We start from the raw sequence: 23,423 nt of genomic DNA, 5'->3' as shown, positions 1-23,423 counted from the left end.
AAGTGCCATGAGCCTGCATGGGCTCATCACGGTCCCCCTCCAGAGCGGGCTCCCAAAGCGGCCTGAGAGCCGACGGCCCCCGGCCCCCACCTTGGCAATGATGACCTCCTTCCGCAGGATCTTCATGGCGTAGTAGCGGCCGGTGGCCTTCTCCCGCACCAGGATGACTTTGCCAAAGGTGCCCTTGCCGAGGAGCTTGAGATAGTCGAAGTCGTTCATGGTCTGTCCGGGAGCAGGGAGGGGAGGGCGGTCAGGCCTGGCACATGCCCCGGGGAGGCTCCGGGCAGCCTCTGTTTGTTCTTTGGCGCCTTCAGCCCCAGGATCCCCCACCTCGGGGAGGGGGCCAGCAGCCCTGTCATGGGGTGGGCTGGTCTCCAGGCCTCCAGGACAGGCGGTGGCAGGATCCACGAAGGGGAGCTGAACACCAGCCATGTAACTGCAGCTCTGCCCCGGCTGCCCCTCCCCCTAGGGACACAAAGCAGCACCCGGGCTGCCAACCCGGGAGCAAGGCAGAAAGGGCCCCTCCCCACCCGGCAGGCATGAGGTCTTGCCAGTGGGACCACTGCCTGCTGCACATGGAAACTGGGGTCCACAGGGCCAGTGGGGGCCACGGTGCTTGCAGGCCAGCGGCCCCCAGCCCAGCACTTACCACCTTGGCCCGGGCCTTGCTGACGGCCACTTCCATCTCCTCGGCCACAGAAGAGTCGCTGGGGGAGCCACACTTGTAGTCCATGGGGTCCTCCCCCGGGTGCTGCTTGAGGCTGTTGGCGACCATCTGGATGGCCCGCATCCACTCCTCCCTGTGTGGGGGCAGCCGGGAGCCATGGGTCCTGGGCAGGAGGGGCCGAGCCGCCTCCCAGCCCAGACCAGCCCCAACCCCTCCAGGGGGCGAGCAAATGACCAGACACCTTTGGGCATTTTGGCAAGATGTGCCTGAGCCTGGGGAGAGGACGAGAGCAGAATAAGGAGACCATCCATTTTTCCAGGGGGGCCTGGCCTGAGGGCCCAGCAGGTGAGCTTCAAGCCTCTCTAAGTCACTCAGCAACAAGTGATCACGGAGGGCAGACCCCTTCCTCACAGCCCCTGGGAAATGAGCCACCACCCTGAGCCTTCAGCGAGGGAGACACAGCTACTCTCAGTTCCTCCAGAACAAATGACAAGCTCAAGTTTACAGGGACAAATGTCTTATAAAAGAAAACCAAGAGTAAAAAGAGGCATTCATCAGCCACAGAAGCTGACGATCTTACAAGGCAAAAGCTGGCCGATGTGACTCCCTGGCAGGGACAGTCTGCCAGAGCAGAGGAGGCTGGGCCAGCGGCAGAGGCCTGGTGGCAGGGAAATGGAAGAGAGGGCAGCAGACAGGGACGTGGAAGGGAAGACGGCAGACAGGGATGTGGGAGGGAGGACGGAGGACAGTGATATGGAAGGGAGAACAGGGACGTGGAAGGGAGAACAGGGACGTGGAAGGGAGGACGGTGGACAGGGACGTGGGAGGGGGGACGGAGGACAGGGACGTGGGATGGAGGAAGGAGGACAGGGACGTGGAAGGGAGGACGGTGGACAGGGACATGGGAGGGGGGACAGAGGACAGAGACGTGGGAGGAGGGACGGAGGACAGGGACGCGGGAGGGAGGACAGGGACGTGGGAGGAGGGACGGAGGACAGGGACGCGGGAGGGAGGACAGGGACGTGGGAGGGGGGACGGAGGACAGGGACATGGGAGGGAGGGCAGAGGACAGGGAGTTGGGTCCTAGCAAAAAGGAGGCCATGTGGGAACAATAAAGTTGATCTGCCACTCATGACTCAGAACTTACTGGGAAAGTGTTTTCTTTTGATGACCTGTAAACTACTCTCTCTGTAGAGAGGGGAAATGTGGCTGGGAAAAATGAGTGAAAATGGCCAGACACCAAAAAAAAAAATATTAGGCCAAATAATAATAAATTGCCCGTATTACTCCCATTTTTGACTTTGAATCAAAATACACCTCTGTATTTTGCCTATGCCTATGAAATAGCCACATAACCCTTGGGAAAAATAAAACGTTCACCATGAATGAGAAAATCTGAAGACGGTCAGGCAACCTCCCAAATCATGCACATAAACCCCGGTGAATTCATCCAGCCCTTATGAGAACCAGGAGCTAGGCTGAGTCCCTCACACACATCTTCCAGAATCTTCCCTCCAGCCCCAGGAGGCAGGTGTTACTGCTCCTGCTCTGCCTGCACCCCAGGGAGCGGGGAGCTGGAACTGGGACCCAAAGCCCGAGCGTGAGTCCACACCACTCCGTGTGCCGCTTCCCAAGTCTCGGCTCCCTCAGCTATCGCACGGGACTAACCCTTTTTTCCTTCACTCCCAGGACACACATTTTTTCCCCCATTTTGAGCTTGCTGGAATCTGGATTGCATCTTATAAGTGGTAGCCTGTCTTGGTTTAATAGGGCACTGTTTTTTCTTGGTACTGTGTAAAATAACGGTGTGGCTTCCAGGTGGCGTCTCAGAGTCGAGGGAACGCTGCAACGGTGTCTAACCCACAGGGCCGGGTGCGGTGGAGCAAGCATGTGAAGTGCGGAGCACGCGTGCAACGAGGCATTCTACAGCTGAGAGAAACAACAAGGCAGATCTACATTCTGACGTGGAAAGATCTGAGACATCTTAAATGAAAAAAGCACCAGCCAAACAGTGCAAAAGTATTGTTGCTACCGGAATTAGCATAAGAGAATGTCTGCACAGACACACCGGCTCAGCCAAGCAAGGATGTCTCTAGAAGAGCATTCACCAAACTCGGTGCCTCCAGGGACAGGGGTCGGGAGTGACAGGGCAAAGAAGTCTGGATCCTACAGACTCTAACACCACACACTTAGGCAACACTAACTCTAACTGACCGTCCCCGCCTCCTGAGACACAGGTTTTCCAACCAAAATTCAAGTGAAACACAGTGGTGGCTCCAAGCCTAGGACCCGGGATGACAAGCGGCCCGGGACCTGGTCGGGCGGTTCTTGCTTAGCTCTGGTGCCCCAGTTAACGCAGAAGAGGCTCTGGCTCCCGCAGGGCCCCCTCACGTGAGGTCGTGCTCTGCATGAGCATGGAGCGACTGGCACAATGGCACAATCCCCTCCCTTCTGCCCTATAACCCACGTGTGCCCAGCTCTAGAGGACAGAGATTTCCATCTGCTCAGTACATGGCACATCCCAGCACCTGTGCAGGGGCTCAGCAAGAACCTGGGGAACGAACGTGAGGCAGCCCAAGTCCACAGGGCTCCCAGGCCCGGTCCTTCCCTCCCTGACCCAGCACCCCAGGCCCACGTTTCTCAACTTGTTTTAACCTGTACCCCCTTTGGAACAAGGCTTTATCCCAATCCCTACATGGATATTCCTGTTTTTCCCCTGCAAAAGTCAGGAGGCAGGACTGAAGGCAGTACCTCCCATGATCTGCTTTATCAAACTCTGTCCTCTTAGAAATTTTTAAATATTGACTTTAGGGGTATGACATGGTTTGGAAATTTTAAAAATCATAGATCTAACAGATATGACATTTATTTTAAACTAAAGTAAAAGATAAGGAAACTACATAAAATAGCGCTGTTAAGGGATTGACACGGAAAAACAAACAGGTTGAAGACTAGGATGTGTGTATTATTTCTGTTTACAGGGAGAGCTAGAGTGAGAAGCAAGAGCCAGCTCACTGCCAAGGGCCTAAAGCAACGAGCTGCAGCCCACCCGCACCTGGGAGCCCTGCAGGTAAGCTTAGGGGGAGCCCTCCCTAAGGCACGGACGGAGGCCGTGAACAGGGGCTCCGGGGCCACCAAGCGGGCACTGGGCGAGCAGGGACACAGGCCCTGGCATGGAGACGGTGCTTAACTCAAGGTCAGTATTAAAGACCCTGGGGCAGGAGGGAGGCTGGACCTATCCCAGCCTGGGAGGGAGCCGAAGGGAAACCCACCAGGATGCAGGAGGAGGTGGGTCCAGTGGAACAGGTGGGCTCTCCCCACTCCCCACCTGACAAGCCCCCCATCCTGTTCCAACTGGATCAAGGTTGCAAGGTTGCAGCACTCGGAATTCCAGAGGAAAAGCAAGGGCCTCTGTCCAGGATACTGCTCAAGGATTTGCGACATGGTGTCTGGGGCAGAGGGGAGGGCCCGCCCGGGGCTGGGGCGGAAGTGCCTTCCCTGCCCCAGAGGAGAGTCCCTGGGGAAAACCACCTCCTCATCTCCAGAGACAAGATAAGAAGGTAACAGCAGGGAGTGGCGACTCCAGACACCACCTCACTTAGCCCTCCTCAGGAACACAGGGGGGAGGGGGAGGGCTTTGACTGATGGGGAAACGGAGGCACACAGCGATAAGAGTCACCTGCAAAGGTCACAGAGCCAGGCCACGGCAGAGCCGAGACTCCTGCCCAGACACTCCCTGCTCCTTTTTGCACCACCTCGCCTTTCCCTGTGCCAGGGGCCTGGAGTCTCGGGTTCCGGAGAAGCTGATGGAAGCTACAGCCCTGAAGCCCGGATGAGGCTCAGTGGGGTCGGGCAGGGGCACTCTCTCGAGCGGGTGTGGACCAAGGGGCAGCACGCCTGCCAGTCCTCGGAAGGTGTGGACTGGGCTGGACCACCTTTCAGGAGGGCCCCCCGTCCTTCACGGCAGTAACAACGATGCCACCACCCACAGAGCCACCTGTTTAAGTGCCTCGGGTGAAGGAGCTCCTTCCGTCGGCCCAAGAGCCCTACACAGAAAGCACCTTATTTATTTGAATGCAGACTACAAATGAGAAGCAGCAGCCAGGAGGCTGGCACATGCCCAGCTACAGAGCCAGCCAGCAGAGGCCCAGCGACGTGAACCCAGGCTCCTCTCCTTCCCCAGGACACCTGTCCCACTGGGCACTCCAGGAGGGGACCAGGAGAGGGGGCCACACATCACCAGGCAGGGCACAGGGCAGTGAGCTGTGTGACACTGAGTGGCCTAAATTCTCAGGCTTCTGTTGGCCATAAACTGGGGCTCACAACAGTGGTTGAGAGCACAGGTGGAGCCAGATGGCCTGGGCATGAATCCCAGCTCTGCCCCTTCCTGGCGGGCAATGCTGAGCAAGTCATTTGACTTTCCGGTGCCTCAGGTGGGGGCTCAGATGTAAAGTAAGAGCTACAGGGTCGTCTAAGGGGTAAATGAGGCACTGGACCTAAAGCTCCCAGAGCAGTGCTGGCCCAGAGTCCCTCCAAGGATTGCTGTGAGAACCCACCCTCTCATCCGTACATCCCCTCAGTCAGTCATTCGTGCGGCTTTATTTATTGAACACCTTCTGTGGGCCAGACTGTGGTCCGGGCACCGAGCATGCAGCAGGGAATGAGCCCCAGTGGAGTACCAGCCTGATGGGGAAGATAAGCGTGTAAAAGTGCAAAGGCAGGAACTGGAGAAGGGACCCCCTCCTCAGAAGGCAGCCCGGGAAGGCCTCTCTGAGGAGGTGGCACGTGAGCCAGGACCTGAAGGACATCACTGGAAACATGGACCATCCCCAGTGTCTGGAACAGGCACCCGGCACGTATCTGTGAAATAAATGAACTGGAGGGAAGGAGGCGGCCATGCAGAGCGCAGAGCGTGGTGAGGGCCCCTGGGTGGGGGAAGGCAAAGGGGCCAGTCAGGCTGCAGCCGGCGGAGGCACAGGAGGGCAGGGAGGACAGGGCCGGCCCCACCAGACGCCAGGTACCAGGACGTCAGGGAGCAGGGTCTTAACCCCTCGCGTCACAGGAAGGCACTAAGGGTTTAATGCAGGGGGCAAGAGGCTGCGATTTCTGTTTTAAGTCAGCGGCTGCTGCACGGGTCACAGATTGAGGGCAGCAAAAGTGGACAGTGGAAAACAGAGAGGAGACTAGTGGCGCTGATAGCAGTGGCGATGGAGGAGGGAAATGGCACCCACAAGCTTGTGTGCTGGGTGATGCCGTGGGACCTAGGCTGAGCACTTTCACATGAACTTCCTCATCTGCTCCTTATGAAAACCAGGGAACCGTGGCCCCCTGAGAAAATGGCACAGCAAGCATCGGGCTCCAGAGCATGGGCCCAGCCTCGGTGGCAACGCTGAGCAGAACACTCGGGCATAGGGAGCCTTGGGGTGCACAAGCCAGTCCTCCTCGCTGCTTCAGAAACCAGCAGCCCCTTGGCAAACTGAGGTCGTCTCCCCCTACTCGCCACCCTTCTCTAACCCAGAGGGCTCTGCAGCCAGAGGACGTCAGGCCCACCCCATTCACAGACAGCCTCTGAGTGGCTGGGTGGGCTGGTCCTGACCCAGCCCTGCCCGGTGAGGAAAATCAGGCCATGCAGCTATTCTTCTTTCTTTCATTCTACCACTCTCTGTGCCTCAGTTTACCATCATTATCTCTGTGAGAGATGAGGAAGGACCTCCTATAGATGTTGGGGGGATAAAATGAATTAATACATGTAAAATGCTTAGAACAGGGCTTAACTCAACAGAATGTGTTATAATTATTCTTTTCTTCACTCAGTAAATATTTTTGTGCCATGCATAAGTAAATATGAAATGTGGATAGGTGCTGTGAAGGAAAATAAAGCAAAGTTGGGCAACAGAAGGACAGAGGACAGGCATTTAAGCAGAGACCTTGGTGATGTGAAAGAGAACCATCCTCACGTCTGGGGGAAGAGGACCCCAGACCAAGGGCAGCCGCAGAGGCCCCGAGGGGGGGTGTGCTTGGCGTGTTCAAGGAACAGCAGAGAGCAGTGCGGTGCCCCTGGTGGGAAACGAATCTGGAGAGGGGGCCGCTCATGCAGGATTTTGTAGGCTATGGCAGACTTTGGAGTTTTCGAGGGGTGGGTGGGAGGCAACTAAAAGCCACTCAGAGTTTTGAGCAGAGAAATGACATGGTAAGATTTACATGGCAAACATCACACTAATCTGATGCACCACTAAGTATCCCTGCTGAGGCCGGGGGTGGGCACACTTTCTCAATGAAGGGCCAGATAGTAGGTATTTAGGCTTTGCAGAACATATGTCTCTGTTGCAACTACTCAACTCTACTACCATAGGGCAGAGACAGCCAGAAACAATTCAGAACTGAATGGGAGCAGCCGCATTCCAATTAAAACTTTATTTACAAAAACAGGAGGCTGGGCCATAGCTCACCAACCCTGTTTGTAGAACTAATCTCTGGGTTACAGGAAATACAGGAGAGAGGGACCAGGTACCAAAAGGCAACACATAATATGAGACCTCTAAAATGTGTGGTATTCTAGCCTGGTCTTGTAAAAAAAAAGAAAAAGAAAAATCAGTGTCATGACAAGGGGCTGAACTAGATTAAAATAGGCTAAAGGGAGAGCATACATGTTTACTAAATCCCAGTTCAAAAATCCAAGGACAACAATTTGAGGACAACTGGAAAATTCAAGTTCAGGCACAGATCCTGAGAAGACATCAGGGAAAAGACATTACCCAAACCATCTTGGGTGTGACAACAGTATCGTGACTTTGTGAGAGAAAGTCCTTATTCTTAGGAGATGTCTGTTGGAGTTTTAAAGAGTAAAGTATCCTGATAAATGAACATAAGTTCAAAAGATTCAGCATAAAATACAGCTAGACGAGGCAAACGTGGCAATGCTGAATTGCTGGATCTAGGTGTGGGAAGTGGGGAGACGTGCTCGTTGTACTATTCTTTAAACTTTTCTGTACATTTGAAACAGGGTGGCAGGGGTGGGTGGGGGATCCCTCTTAGCTGCCATGTGGAGAGGTGACGGAGGAAGCACGAGGCAACCAGGAGCCCAGTAAGGGCACTGCAGCCCCCAAGCACTGGTCAGTCACCAGCAAGGCTCCCTGTCCGCCCTCGGCACCCCCACCCGTCATCCGTCATCTCTCCCCAGGCTCAAGAGCAGCCAGCCCACCTCAGGGCCAGGAGCGGGTGGCCAGTGGGGACAGCAGTGCTCAGCCTGAGAGGGGTGGCGTCCCTCTTGCTGGGTTTCTGGCTCACAACCTCCCTGGCAGGTTAAGGTGAGGAATCTGCAGTTTGGGGTTTGGTCGCAAGGCAGTCCCAGATTTTTCTCCAGGAGCAGGTGCTAAGACAAGGAGGAAAGCAGGGGCTCTCCATCCCCGTCCCCCTCTTTTCCCACCCCTCCCCAGTCTTCATAAAAGAATTCGTCCCTGCAGCAAAGGGCTACTATCTTGCTAAAATGGAAACTAGAATGTGCCATCTGCTCACCTACTAAAATGCTTGCAAACTCTGTTCCAGGTACTGCTCAATCAAGGGCTTCCTTGCTCAATTTTAACAATCTCATGATAATCCCAACTTACTAATCACCTGCCAAGTCCTGTGGGGATCTCTGTCTGGAGCCCAAGGCCCCACTGGGCTCTCCCAGCTTCAAGTGTCTCCACAACCCCCCTTTCCAGATCCCCTGGCTCCTTGATTCTCTAGAGACTCAGGGCCACTGGTGGTCCCCGGAACGCACTGACTGTTTCCAATCCAAGTCTTGGCACTTGCTGTTCCCATCTGCTGGAGTCACACTCTACTTTCTATCTGTGTGGCCAACTCCTACCCACTCTCCGAAACTCGGCCTAACGTAACATCCAGGTCCCGTGCACCTGTCAATCTCAACTGGCTCTCGCTGCGGTCTGTTTCAATCCCCAGGTTTCGACTGTGTAACACCCTCAGCTGGCCTGAGACAGCGATTCTGTTCCCCTTGGTAGGCAAATACATTTTTAATCTTGGAATAGTGTGAAACGATAATTCTGGGTAGTAGCGAGTTTTGTAAATTTGTTTTATGTATGCTCTAGAACTGCGACAACCAAGAGGGTAGCCACTAAATGACAATTTACATTTAAATTAAAATTAAGATGAAAATTAATTCGGGACTGGCGGTTTGATGTGCTGAGCCCTCGAGTATGGGACTTGCCTTATGAGGCTCATTACCACAAAGGAGAGTCTAAAGTTGTATGTAATGGTGCCTAAGAGTCTCCCCGAGTACCTCTTTGTTGCTCAGATGTGGCCCTCTCTCTCTCTAACCGAGCCATCTCGACAGGTGAACTCGCTGCCCTCCCCCCTACATGGGACCCGAACCCCAGGGGTGTAAATCTCCCTGGCAACGCAGAGTATGACTCCCGGGGATGAATGTGGACCCGGCATCGTGGGACTGAGAGTATCTTCTTGACAAAAAGGAGGATGCAAAATGAGACGAAATAGTTTCAGTGGCTGAGAGATTCCAAATGGAGTCGAGAGGTCACTCTGGTGGACATTCTTATGCACTATATAGATAACACCTCTTAGGCTTTAATGTATTGGAATAGCTAGAAGTAAATACCTGAAGCTACCAAACTCCAACCCAGCAGTCTGGACTCCTGAAGACAATTATATAATAATGTAGATTACAAGGGGTGACAGTGTGATTGTGGAGACCTTGTGGATCACACCCCCTTTATCTAGTGTATGGATGAGTGGAGGAATGCGGATAAAAACTAAAGGACAAATGAGGTGGGATGGGGGGATGATTTGGGTGTTCTTTTTTCACTTTTATTTTTTATTCTTGTTCTGGTTCTTTCTGATGTAAGGAAAATGTTCAGAGATAGACTGTGGTGATGAACGCGTAACTATGTTATCATACTGTGGACAGTGGATTGTACATCATGGATGATTGTATGGTGTGTGAATGTATTTCAATAAAACTGAATTTAATTAAAAAAAAAAAAAAAGTCATTCCTCAGTTGCACCAGCCACATTTCAAATGCTCAGTGGCCAAGTGGCTAGTGGCTACTTTCTTGAACAGTATGGGTGCAGAACGCGCCCACCACGGCAGCCAGCTCTAAGTTCTCCAAGGGTCAGCTGCAGCCTCACCCCACGGGCTCGCCGGAAGCACTGTTCTCAAAGCGAGTTCCAAAATGACAAAGTGAGAAAAGGAATATTTGCCACTCACCATCAGGGGCCAAATTCCCTAACAGATAAAGATTTTTCAGAAATAAATAAGAAAAAGACCAATTACCCTGTAGAAAAATGGACAAAAAATATGAACAGAAAAGAAAACTTGAATGGCCCTTGAACACATGAAAGAATGCTCGAGCTCACCCAGAAAGAAAAGCAAGTTCAAATTACACAAATTTCCCACTGATCAGACTGATAAAAATCCAAATGTCTGAAAACATAAAGCTGTGGGGACATTCTCAGACATTGCCAGTAGAAGCATAAAACTAGCACAACCCCTACTAGTATCATCTCTCAAAATTACGATTGCATATTCTGTAACCCAGCAATCCCATGCCTAAGAATTCACTGTACAGATTTACCTACACGTCAGGCAAGGTGAGTGCAACACTTCACTGCGGCATTGTTTATAAGGAGCAAAGAGCTGGGAACAACCACTGACATTAGTACCCACTACTAAAGAACTGCTAAATAAGTTTTGGGATATACATATGCAGCTATTAAAAATTTTTTGAAGGCAGCAAAAGTGTTTTTCTATATACTGAAGCAGAAAGATTCCCCAAGATATACTGTTATATGAAAAAAAGCAAGTTCAGAGCAGTGTATGCAAAATGCTACCTTTGGTGTAAAGCAAAACAACAAGGTGGATGGGGAGCAAAAGTCTCAGTCTGTGCCAGACTGTGGGTGAAGAAACTTGGCGAGGACACATCAGAACAGCAGCAAGTTCTGGGGAGGGGGGCTGGGCTCATGGGAGCGAAGATTTTCACATATGCCTCCTTATGCTGTTTGATTTTTGATCTAGGTGAATATTTTACCATCTATTCTGAATATGAAAGAAATCTTTTAGCAAAAGCTCTCTCAAAAGCAACAGAGATGCTAACCAAAACCCCCTGGCCCTCTGCAGATCTCCAGATAATGCCAGCCCCCAAGCACCCCAGCTCTCAGCTCCAGCCGGGAGACCCTCACACTGGAAGGGCTGTAGCCTGCAAACTCCCGTGCAGGGTTCTGGAGGAATCAGCTTACGCTGGGCCTGCCCACTCTCGAAGGGCGGCCGCACGGGGCCCGGACCCCTCACCTCTCATCTGGAGAGTCCACGTGGAAGGTCCTCTCGATGACTGTGGTCCACTGCAGGCAGCGAATGACAAAGGTGTTGGGCCGCGGCCTCTCGGTCTTCATCAGCTGGCATTCTGCAGGCAGAGGGAGGAGAGGGCGAGAGGACTGAGGCATGCCCGGTCCATGCCAGGTGCGGTTGGGAACTCTTCAGTGACACAGCCCTGTCCTCACAAGGCTCAAAGCCCAGGGACAGAGGGAGAAGGGGGAAGGCACAGAGAGTCACCAGACAGTGACGGCTCAGTGGTCGGGGCTGTGATGGTGGGAGTCCAGGGATGTGCTGAAGGCCAGAAGAGGCACCCAACCCAGCCTGGGGAGTCACGAGGAAAGGGCGGAGCTGTGCTGAGCCCTCAAGGAAGAAGTGAACTTCATCAGGTAGAGGGACACACCGAGAAGCCAAGAGTGGAGAGATGACCCACACACTCAGGGAATGGCAAATTACGCTGTTTAAGTGTGAAGAGGTGAGAAATGAGAGGATGGAGAGGTGGGCAGGGCTCGGGCCATGGGGAAGAATCTGGATTTTGTCCCAAGGGCAGTAGGGAGCCATGGTAGGCTGTTATGCAGGGAAGGGACAGGAATAGATTTAGACAGACCCCTCTAGCTTCCCTGTGGGTGGTGAGACCCGAGGCTGGGAGTCCAGGGAGGAGGCTGGGGCAGGATGGGTTAGAGCAAGGCCAGGGAGAGAGGGGAAAAGGCAGGTAAGTAGGCTGGAAGCAAGAGGACAACGTGCAGGGGATGGGGAGGTGGCAGGGCCAACCCTGAGAAGAAGACAGGATAGGAGAAGGTTGGCGGGGAGAGAGACGTGAAGGTCAGTTCGTGATGAGATAGCTATGAGGGGCCCAGGGGACATCCAGGGAGAGACATACAGGAAGCTGCTCAGGACAGGAACTCAGGTGAGAAGCTAGATGCTGTGGTCACCAGTGCTGTGTCATTTGGACATTTTATGTCCCCCACAAAAAGCCATGATCTTTAATCCAAGTGTCGATTAGGTTGGAATCTTCTGATTAGGTTGTTTCCATGGTGATGTGACCCACCCAACTGTGGATAATACCTTTGATCAGATTTTCTCCATGGAGGTGAGGCCCTGTCTATTTAGTGTGGGTCTTAATTAAATTACTGGAGTCCTATAAGAACACATAGACAGAAGGAGCTCACTGCTGCAGCCAAAAGAGACATTTTGGAGACGGCCGTTGAAAACAGACTTTCACTTACACTTTGCTCCGAAGAAGCAAAGAGAGGACAAAACACCCCAAGAGCAACATTTTGAAGAACGCATAGGAGCTGAGAGAAGAGCTAGAACACAACCCGGAATCGGGAGACACCAGCCACATGCCTTCCCAGCTAACAGAGCTTTTCCGGACGCTACTGGCCTTCCTTTGGTGAAGGTATACTCATGTTGATGCCTTAATTTGGACATTTTCATGACCTTCAGACTGTAAATTTGTAACCAAATAAACCCCCTTTATAAAAGCCAACCCATTGCTGGTATTTTGCATATCGGCAGCATTAGCAAACCAGAGAAAGTGCCTTGGGGAAACCAAACAGGAAAAGTCTTTAAACAGGACAGGGTGGTGGCTGGGGCTGCATTCCAGAGAGATCCCTGGAGGGTGCATCTGGGAAGAGGCTGCAGCAAGGACCTTAGTGGGAGAGGGCGGGGGGCTGCAGTGGAGATGGGGGGTGGCTCTGAACTGTTCTCTGGAGGTGGAACAATGAGGACCTGCCGACTGATTCAATCAGCAAGGAGGGAAGGAGGCAAGGCCAGGGATTGTAAGGCAGGTCCTGGCTCTGCCACCCAGTTACTGTGGAGCTCTGGGCCAACTGCTGCTTCTTGACAAGCCTCAGTGACCTCACCTGTAAAATAAGGCTAAACATTAGCTGCTTCGATGGTGCTGCGCTGAGGACTAAATGCTCATCTAGGGGAAGGGCTCAGAGTGTGCCTGGCGTGGATAAGGGCTCACTAAATGGCAGCTTGTGTTTATCATCGTGGTTCTTTCTCCTTCCTAGCTGGGGTGACTGGAGCCATCGGGGACTTGGGGGACAGAGACAGGGCCAGGCCTTCAGAGAAGCCCAAGGTGAGGAATTTGGGCCCATGAACCTTTCACTGGTCAAGTCCAGCCAGAAAGAGAAGCACCACTTCAGGAACCACCGAGGGGACAAAGGACAGGAAGTTAGCCATGCGGTCGGCTTGGGTGGGAGGCCACGGCCGCCTTCAGGCTAGAGGGACAGAGCAAGGAGGGCTGTCACCAGAGTCCAGGAGCCAGAGGCACCTGACACCAGCTGGAACCACAGGAGCCTGGGGGCCTGGAGCCGGAGCCACAGAGGAGATGCTGCCCGAGGCAGGGCTGTGGGAGAGACCCTGGCTTCCCCCTTCTTCCTGCTCTCCATCTCCTACCAGGAGAGTCCCTCCAGGCCCAGCTGCCATCAGGAAGGGTGGGAAAAGGCCCCAGATGGGCCCACAGCTGTTCAAGAACAGCCAAGCCCCAACGTGACCCCCAAGACCTGCCAGGCCACCCCTGAGCACCCCAACTCACCCTGCCTCTGGGACGCACCTGCAACAGAAAAGTTGTTTAAGGGGGGTAAGGTCTGGTCGGGGGCCTCGGGCCTCTCCTTATACCCAATGAAGGAGCCATCACTCTTCAGCAGGAAGTACCGGGGCCTCCAGGTCTTGATGTATTCCCCTGAAACGAGGCAGGAGGGGAGGGGGAGAGGTCAGGACAAGGTCGGGCTGGGTCCTGGCATGACAGTGGCTCACAAAGGGCAGCTCGGTGGGAGGAGGGCAGGCAGGAGGGCAGGCAGGAGTGTGCCTCTCCCAGTACAACCCTCGAGGCGGCTCCTGCTGATGCAGGCGAGGACGCTGGGCCGGGCCCGAGTGATCCAGAGGTCATGCCTGGCAGGAAGGCGTCTGCTGCAGTGTCCCAGGGCGCCAGCTGCCTCTGCATGCGGCCAAGAGCAAGCCAGCCTTGCCAACGCGTGGCGCAGTCCCGGGGGAGGCCCAGGCTTCCAAACACACATGCCCTGTGGCCCTGTCAGGCCAAACCCCAGGGGGGAAGGTGGAGAAGGGGGAGGATGGGGGCCTCAAGAGATGAAGGGAGGGAACAGAAAAGCACAGGTCAGGATTCAGGCTTTCTCGGCTCCTAACTTCAGAATTGCAGGCAGCTACCTTACCTCTCCGAGCCTCAGAGCAGAGCTGGTATGCACCAACACAGCCATGCAAGGAATCAAATGTCAAAAAACACGGTGCCAGGCTGGGCACAACCACTGCTGCAGCCCTCTGAGTGCCCCACAGCCCCTGCCAGGCCCAGTAGGGGCCTCCAGGATTGGTTCCATTCGTTCTGACTGCATTGGGGCTTTCTCACTCTGACCATGAATATTCAAGCACTGCGTGTACACACACATATATACACATGCACACAATTTCAAGAGTCCACTCCTCAGGGGGCTGTTAAGAATTAAAACAAGGTGGTGAAACACGATACGTCGCCACAAAAGTGTGTACACCAATGTCCAAAGCAACATTATAATAACAGCCCCAAAGTGGAAACATCCCAAATGTCCATCGACTGATGAATGTTTAAATAAAATGTGATCTCTCCATACGATGGAATATTATTTGGCAGTAAAAAGAAAGGAAGAAGCAATACATGCTGCCATGTAGATGAACCCTGAAAACATTACACGAAAGAAGCCAGACACAAAAGGCCACAAATTGCATGATTCTCTTGCTATGAAATGTTCAGAACAGGCACATTTATGGACATGGAAAGGAGATTAGTGGCTGCAGGGAGTGGGGGGACAAGGAGATTGGTAGGGAGGTGACAGCTAAGATGTGCTGGGTTTCTTTTCAGAGTAATGAAAATATTCTAAAATCAGCTATGATGATGGATGCACGACCCTGTGAATAGAGCACAAAGCTGCTGAGTTGTGCACTTGCATGGTATCGGAATTATATCTCATAAAGTTGTTAAAAAGAGAGAGATGACAACCAGCAGACGGCCCAGCACACCACAGGCGCATAATAGATGCTCTTATCATCAAAGACTGTGCCAGGCCCTCGACTCCCCTGGCACGCAGGATGGCAGAGCAGACTCTGAGCTGTATCGCTGTGTGACCTCTGACAAGTCACTTCACTTCTCTGAGCCTCTGTTTCCTCTTAGAGGGGCATCCGTTTACTGATGGCTGGGGTGTTGCTCCTGTTGGCAATACAGGGTTACATGGTGTCAGGCACTCTCCTAAGGGTCTTATAGGGTTAAAATGATTAAATTCTTTCAAATGTAGATAATAAGTGATTCCATTTACATAAAGTTCAAAAACCAGCAGAACTCATGGATGCTGACAAAGCAGGAGCGTGCTTCCTGCTGGGAGGGGCATGGAGAGGCTTCTGGGAGCTGTCTTCTATTTCTTGAAGTGGGTGCCACTGTAATGGAGGTTGTTACCCAGGCCCCTGTCCATATGCTTTCTACCTTCAGTAACAAGCCAAGGAAAAAATGAACCCTAAGAGAGAAAAACAGTCTCACGACAATCTTATGTGGTAGACACTATCATCGTCTCTGTTTCACAGATGAAGAAATGGGGGCCGGGAGCGGTTCCATCACTTGCCCAAGGCTCCCAGCTATTAATGAGGCTCATTAGGAAGGGGACCCAGGCCCAGAGCCCATACTCTTCAGCACCGTGCCATCTGGCCCTACACCAGCAAATGGGACAGGGGACTGGTGCGCTGCTAACAATGGGGTGCTGCGGCTGTGCTGGCAATGGGGCCAGCACCCTGCTCTCACCCCATCTGTTCCTGGAGCAAGCCTTCCTGAGTGACAGCCTTGAGAGCACTGGCCCAGGAGTCGGGGGGCCTGAGCCCAAACCTTAGCTCTGCCACCTCCTGGCTGAAACCTGAGGCAAGTCACTCTCCTCTCTGAGCCTCAACTTCCCGGGCTGTAAGATAGTACCGAACTCTCACCGAGTGCAGGGCCAAGCGCCCCCTTGGGGTGGGCCTCAGCAAGCGGGGACCACTGTGATCATAACCAGCAGCGGGAGGGTGGGACAGCGCAGGGGCCAGAGCAGCTAAGCCAGCAGGGAGCACTCTGCCTCACCGACCTCTGCCAGCTGCGACTCAGCATGACAGGCACCAGGGAGGCCCAGGACTGTGTGTGCACTCACATGCACACATGTGCGTGTGTGTGTGGTGCCAACCAAAAGCAGGTGTGTCTGAGCCAGGCCACCCCAGCAGACAGGGCAGGCCTGGGACCAGCTCACCTCTAAGGGACCAGCATAGATGGAGACCCCGAAGCCCCAGGAGGGTCTGAGACCTATTTAACCCCATCATCTGGGCCTAGACAAGAGACAAGTTCCCCAATCCCCAGGGTAAACTCCAAGGCTCCTTGTACCCCATGGGCCTCAGGAAAAAATCACACTGAGGCATGGAGGTCTGAGAACTTTGCACATCCTAACACATTTGCACAACCCATATCCTGTTTGTTCTACAATCATTTACAGAGCACCTCTGTGTGCCAGGCACATTTCTAGGTGCTGGGGAGACCACAGTGAAAACCCAGACAAAATCCCTGCCTTCGAGGAGCAGACACTGAGGCCTGGGCTCATAGCCCATTTTACAGATGTGAAACCCCAGCTCCGAGAGGCGACAGAGCATGCCTGTGGTTGCACCAAGAGGAAGTGGCAGAGCAGGGTTGGAACCTTGACATCTGCCAAGGTTCAGAAAGCTCCAAAAAGAAAGAGAGAGAAAGGAGAAAAGCTCCACAGACAGCCCCAAACTCAGGGCTCAGTCTGGGGAGGAGGGGTTGAGGCCAGAGGGGCCTTGAATACCACACCTGCCCAGAAAGGGCAGGGGGAAATGGGTCTGCCCCGCTCGGCTGATGGCGAGGCCTGTCTCTGGGAGCCGCCTCCATCCTCCATCACTGTTCGGTGTCGGGGGTGGGGGTGGGGCGGCAGGGTGGCACCTCTCCTGGGCATGCAGGGCCAGCCATGCCAGCCTCCTTCTCCTCTGCAGTCGGGGCTGCACCCTCTGCCCCCTGCTTGGCCACAGTTAACCAGGAGGCTCACTCCCTCGCGTCCCTCAGATCTTTATTCAAATGGCCCTGCTTGGCAGAGCCCTCCCTGACTGCCCGACCCACGAGAGGCCCCTGCCTCACACCCCCAGCCTCCTCATGGGGCCTGGCTCTTCTCAGCACGCCTGTCCCAGGCACACCTGTCTGCCCTACCCACTGGGATGTAAGAAAGCAACACAGGGATTTCCACCTGTCTGGTTCACTGCTGTACCCCCAGTGCCTAGAACAGTGCCTGGAACCCACTAGCGCTCAGGAAACATGTGCTGAGGGAAAGTGTATAGAAAGCAGCCACTGCCTGGCCTGCCACCCTTCCTCCTTAGGAGGAGGCCACAAAAGCCAGGACGTTATCTCCTCCACTCCCAAGTGCCAGAGACAAGGCAGGCTCTCAGCAAAGCCGTTAAGCACGGCTTCTGGGGACAGACAGCCCTGTGGGGAGTGGGGGGGTGAATCTCTTCCCTGTGACTTCATCTCTGTGGGCCTCAGTTTCTTTATCTGTCCAATCAGATCATGCCCCACTAGCTCAAAACATTCCAGGGCTTTCCACCACACAGAGGGTGACCGCCAAGGTCCTTTCGGCAGCCTGCGGGGTCTGACACAGTTCCCTCCCACATGGTTGGTTCCTCACCTCCTCCCTCTCAGCCTCGCTCACCCTGCTCCGGCCACACTGGCCAGAACACACCAGCACACTCCCGCCTCGCTGCTCCTTTCCCCTGGGACACCCGGCTATCCTATCTGTGTGGCTCCCTCACCTCCTCCAGGCCTCTGTTCAATGTCACCTCCTCCGAGCAGCCTCCCCTGACTGCCCTCTCTCCAGCGCCTTCCTTTTCTTGGTTCCTACTTCTCTCCACAGTACCTGTCACCACCTGACGTTCTATGACACGTCTAGTTATTCAGCTGCTTGTCTGTCACCTGCCTCCCCACTAGGATGCAAGCTCCTCAAGGGCACCACTGTGTCCCGAGACAGGACAGGCTTGGCAGATCACACACTCTCAATGAGCATTTACGGAATGAGTGAATGCTGAACATCGCCTCACTGGGTAACTTCAGTTAAGTGGTGTCCCTCCTCTGAGCCTCAGCTTCATCTATGAGACAGGGCTACAAACGATATCACTAACACAGAGGCAGAGCTCAAGCCCCAGTCTGTGGGCTCAGACAGGGTGTCCAGCCCCAGGCAGATCCACAGGGCCCCTGCCCAGAAGCTCTCTGAAGGATTCCATGAACTGGGCTTGCAAGTAACTGTGTCCACACAGGCAGGTGGAGCCATGGAATGCTGGTTCCCGGCCCAAGCTGGTGAAGACTCTGTACCTCTGCCTCTCAAGGCACCAGCTGCCAGTAAGAGAGCCAGGGGACAGGAGGGGGAGACATGCGGCCAGTGGGCAAAAGCAGCCCCTTACCACGCTTGTGGAGCCAGCCTTCTTTGATGACAGACACTTCGTTCATGGTGGCAGCGTGACACGCTGTCACCTAGTGTGGGGCAGCTCAGGACAGCAGGACATGCAGGAGGTGCCGTGGACAGAACTCAGTCTGCAAGACAAGAGAGGAGCCTGTCAGAGTGGGAGGGCGAGGGGGGCTGCCCCAGCCCCCTCCCTCAGGACGCCTGGCTCCGGAGCCCCTCGTCCTGCTTTTCTCGCCATGCACCGGGTGGAGCCAGTGACGGTGGGCGAGAGTCAGGGGGTAGAGCTCCCTGGTCTGGGCACAGATTAGGCCCCGCTCTAGGACACCCGTGCTGAGCGGAGGCGGCCCCTCCACCCGCCTCTACTGACTGGACAGGCATCGAGGTGACTTCAGCTCCTCCCCCATGTCAGTCCCATGCCCAATGCTGAGGGAACCCCGGAAGAATCAGGCAGCCCTGGCACCCAAGGGAGGTGCCCAAAACCACCAGCAACTGCCTTCACCACCCCCCACCCTCACTACACATACACTCTCCCCGCCGCCTTTCCAAACCAAGGAGCCACCAGCCTGCCACATTCAGCAAACCAAGTACCCCCACATCCCATGTCACTCCCTCAGACTGTCCCCTCCTTGCCCCAACCAGATCACAGACTCTCTAACAAGCCTCAGTGGGGTCTTAAACCAGAAAGCAACCTACTGTGTTCACACTTGTCTGGGGCCCAGCAGCCAGTTCTGGGGGCTCAACCAAGGCCCCGGTCCTTTCCCTGAAACCTCCACTTCTGTCCTCGGGGACCAGCAGCCGACAGACTGACAGACGCCGAGGCTGCTGCTCCGTCTCAGGTTCCCGAGCAGAGTGAGAAGGGCGTGAATGAGGCAGCCGCCAGCTGGGCCCCACCTGGAGCCGCGGGCTGGACGGGGGCCCTGGAGCCCAAGGCGCCTTGCGCCCTTCCTGGCCCGGGGTTATTTGCAGACAGCTGGACAGGAGCGACGCGGGCCCCCAGAGAAGCGGCAGCTGGCTCTAGGGACACCGTGGGCATCAGCTTTCTCCCGTGCCCGGGGGAGCGGGTGGGCCGGACACACTAGTGCCTGGCATGTGACGGTGGCAGGCTGCCCGGCCGGCAGAGGGAAGGGAGGTGAGTGGGACGAAGCAGGAGGGAAAGCAACATGGACGGGGAAAGGGAAGCAGACCAGGGGTGAGAAACCACTATCTGGGCTCAGAGCTGCAAAGACCGCGACTCGGGACTGGGAGCAAGAACAAGGGGCTCCCTGTGAGCATGACTGGCACCCTGAGGGGCGTGCAGCCGGCACCCCGATCACACAGGCCTGCCAGAGCCCTTGCTCTCAAACACCCTGCCAGCCGGGCCTCCGAGGTGGCATTGCTCTCCATCGTGCCCTCTCCCTCCACCCTGCAGCCTGGTCCAGGCCCAGCACTGCCCTCCTCCTCTAGGGTCCCAGCCCCCCAACTCCCTGGGCTTCCCCCAATTCTCTCCAACCTGCCCCCCACTCAGCAGCTAGAGGGACCATCGCACCTGACCCTGTCCTTCCCCTGCTCAAAACCTCTCCATGGCTCCCCACTGTCATCGGCAAAAAAGCCAAGCGTCTCCGGTGGCATTCAAGGCCCTTCAGGATCTGGCCCCGGCTGACCTTCCCTTCGGCTGCCTCCTGTCCCCTGCTCAGCCGTCAGTCCCCATGGCCTGTCCCCTGGGCCTTCTGAGTGGCTCGTCGTCACCTCCCACCCGCCGTGGGCAGTACAGCCCCAACTTCTCCCTGGGTTCCCACCTCTGCTCTCCAGCCCTCCAATCTACGCTCCAGCTATATGTGACCCCGTCTCTCTCGTCCAAACCTTTCCATGGCTCCCCAGTACCCTCACAACACAGAACAAAGTCTTTCCCCCACTGAGGACGCCCCACATGAGTGGTGCACTGAAGGGCACAGAGCCTGGTATCTAGAAAGCCCTCAATAAAGGCTAATGGCCATGATGACGATCATCGCACCCCAGCCACCACCCCCTTTCCAGCTTCCCCCCCATTCCAGGCCCCTCCCCTGCACCACCATCCTCTGCACCTTCTGAGGGCTCACTCCCCTCCTCCCGGAGGTCTCAGCTGAACACCTCCTCCAGGAAGCGTTCCTGACTTCAGCAGCTGTGCTGGGTGCTCTCTGGGCACCCCTCAGGCATGGCTCCCCACACTGTAGACACTCTCCAGGAGACCAGCAGTGTCTGGCCCCGAGGAGGCACTGGAGAGCCGCCTGCTGAGCTCACAGTGAAGGAACCCGACTCTCCCCCAGGAGACCCCAAGCCAGGATCAGACACAGCAAGGAAACATTTCCAGGGTCTGGTCCCACCACCAAGCTTTCCTGAGCTCACCCTGAGCCCCAGGCGCCATCTGCAGGGCCGTCTCTAAGCAGAACCCCTGCCTTCACCAAGTTCACCCTCCCGAGGGGAGGCAGACAACACAGCAGCACACACATGACCACATCCAGTGGTGGCGAGGTGCTGAGAAGGAAAAGGAAGCAGGGTGCAAGGTCGGCGAGGAACGGGCTGTGATTTAGCCGTGCTGTACGGGGCCACGTGAGCAGGCGCCTGAATTCAGAGTGAGCGAGCCAGGCAGCAGGGAAGGAAGACTATTTCAGCAGGGGACGGGCCACTCAGCCGCCTGAGGCAGGAGGGGGCTTGGCGGCTGGATCTGCAGGTGGCTGCAGGTAACGGAGGGAGGGCAGGGGAGCACGTGGCCTGGCAGGCAGCGGCCGAGAGCCGGGGAGCTCCTCCCCCCAACACAGGGGCTGCCATCAAACTTTCCCCCGGGACACATTCAGCTCAGATTCTTTGCAAAGGACTAGATCAGGGACCCCGGAGCCCCAAAGGAGCACAGAGGTGGAAGGCAAAGAACAGAGGCCTGGTGTCCACCCTCAGCTCTCCTCTCCCCACGGCTTCACGTTGCGGAGCCCTGGGCTGTGGTTGGCATTGACCACACAGCATGCAGAGGGCCCGGCACAGCCTGGTGCTGGCAAACGCTTGTCCATGTGGCCATCGTCATTAAAAAGAAAGACGCGAAGGCAGCTCAGGGTGGGGCGGGAGTGACCAGGGATCCAGGGCCCTAAAGACACTGGCCAGCTGGGTGCGTTGGGCAGGCAGGGTGCAGGCCGCTTCCTGGATTCTCTCCTGAGCGCTCCCAGCCACCCCCGAGAGGGCCCTCATCACGCCCAGGGGTGGGCAGAGGCTCAGCGAGGGGAAGGCATTCACCTCAGGTCTCCCAGCCGAGACGGGATGGAGGCCCTGGTGGCTGGGGACACCAGGGCCACTTTTTCAACTCTTATTTCAGTGACAGAGAAGCCGGCGGCCACAGAGGCGACAGCAAGGGGAGGAATGTGACGATCCCCTGCGTCCGCCTGGCTCCTGCCCTGTCCTCCCGCGGAGGGTGGTGCCTCAGCTGAGGTGTCTGTGACGCAGCCCCATGATGATGAAACACCAGCCGCCACGGCCAAGAGCAGGGCCTGTGTGCTGGGGAGCTGCCGACGGGGGACACCCAGGCTGGGGGAGGAGGGCTGCCTCTGTAACTGGGGGGTCGGCATGTGGGGGCCCGCAGGCAGCACACCCCTCGGCGGGGAGCCCCTGCTCTGCCCCCTCCCCGCTCACTGCTGCCTGGGGTATCCGGGCCTGGGTCTATGGAGGGCCTGGCCCGAGCTGCAGCTGGAGGCTGGAGGACAGTCACCCGGGAGCACTGTGACAAGAGCAAGGGTGCTCCACGGGAGGGACACCCACCCGCCCAACAAACACACACAATCCCACAGGTTCCGAGGAAATGCATGTTGAATCCGCCCACCAGGAAACAGCTAAATTTTTTAAACTGACAACACCAAGCGTTGGCAAGGATGTGGAGGACTCTTCTCTACAGCTGGTGGGAGTGCCCAGTGGGTCAGCCATGGCGGGAAACTGCTTGGCAGCAAGAATTAATGCTCAAGGCACACCCACCCCACGCTCCAGCAGTTCACAGACCCCAGCAGAAACATGGGCATCTGTTCACCAAAAGACACACACTAGAATGTTCACGCCTACACTACTGACAACAACCCTCAAACTGGGAGCAGCCCAGCCGGGTGGAAAAACACAGCGTGGGGAATTCACGCGGGGGACCGCCGCTCAGCAGGACGGAGAGAATCACTGACACACACAACCACAACCACGGGGACTGAACTGCGAGACGATCACACTGAGAGAAAGCGGCCACAACAAAAAAACACTCCAAGTACGAGGCTGCTCATGTCAGGTTCAAAACAGGCAAAACGACACCAACTGCCTAGGGCTGCCTCTGTAGCAGGTAAAACTCAGCAGAAAACCAAGGAAACAAAAATCCCCGAAGTCGGGAGAGTGGTTATGTTTGGGGGTGGCAGGAGGAAGGGGCTTTTGGGAGCTGACAAAGTCCTGTCTTGACCTGGGTGGGGGCTCCACAGGGCTTCTCTTTACAGTGAATCATTCCACCGCACTGTATAAAGTATATTTAACACCTTCCTGGTTTTTAATACAAAAGAAGTAACTGTAAAAAATAAAATTTTTTTAAATTAAAAAATAAAAAAAAAAAAAAAAAGAAAAAGAAAAACAGTGCAAGTGTTGAGGAGTCCAGAGGACACAGAGGGGGTGAAATGGCGCCTGTGCCCCGTCTTCCCAGCCCAGGGAGGCTGGCCCGCCTCGACTCCCACCTTGGGAAGGACGGGACACCCGTGGGCGAGGAGGAGGAACCCGAGTCCGGTGGATCCAGGGGCAGCCCTGGCCTCCGCTTCTCCCCAGCTGTGGCCTTGGGCAGGCGGCCCCCTTGGAGGCCTCAGGGCTCCCAGAGGAAGGCGGAGCGGGGGTGCCGTGGCCCTGAGGCCCTGCGCAGGGGAAGGCCGCCCTGTGGAGGCCTCGCTGGGCTCCAGGGGAGGGGAGCACAGGCCGCTCGGCCCCCAAAGCCCCGCTGCACCATGAGGCCCAGAAACGGGGT

The 23,423-nt window shown here is 55.6% G+C and overlaps 1 protein-coding gene across 4 annotated transcripts in view; it reads right to left on the bottom strand.

Annotated features, from left to right (window-relative positions):
• The window catches only part of AKT2 (AKT serine/threonine kinase 2), a 44,528-nt gene that overhangs the window by 7,951 nt on the left and 13,154 nt on the right, over positions 1–23,423 (bottom strand). The window contains exons 1-6 of one of the 4 annotated variants that reach the window (XM_037819256.1): positions 19,145–19,283; positions 18,450–18,579; positions 13,534–13,680; positions 10,968–11,079; positions 650–800; positions 91–222 (exon numbers count right to left, since the gene is read on the bottom strand). In XM_037819256.1, coding sequence (XP_037675184.1) covers positions 91–222; positions 650–800; positions 10,968–11,079; positions 13,534–13,680; positions 18,450–18,495 — 588 coding nt within the window. In that variant the 5' untranslated portion in view covers positions 18,496–18,579; positions 19,145–19,283. Of the gene's footprint in view, positions 1–90; positions 223–649; positions 801–10,967; positions 11,080–13,533; positions 13,681–18,449; positions 18,580–19,144; positions 19,284–23,423 lie in introns of those variants that run through there. The other 3 variants (XM_037819255.1, XM_037819258.1, XM_037819259.1) reach the window with 3 other exon arrangements.

This window comes from Choloepus didactylus, chromosome 27, assembly GCF_015220235.1.
Source record: "Choloepus didactylus isolate mChoDid1 chromosome 27, mChoDid1.pri, whole genome shotgun sequence".
Lineage (NCBI taxonomy): Eukaryota > Metazoa > Chordata > Mammalia > Pilosa > Megalonychidae > Choloepus > Choloepus didactylus.
The sequence above is the reverse complement of the archived record's forward strand: the minus strand, read 5'-3'. Positions and strand labels throughout refer to the sequence as shown.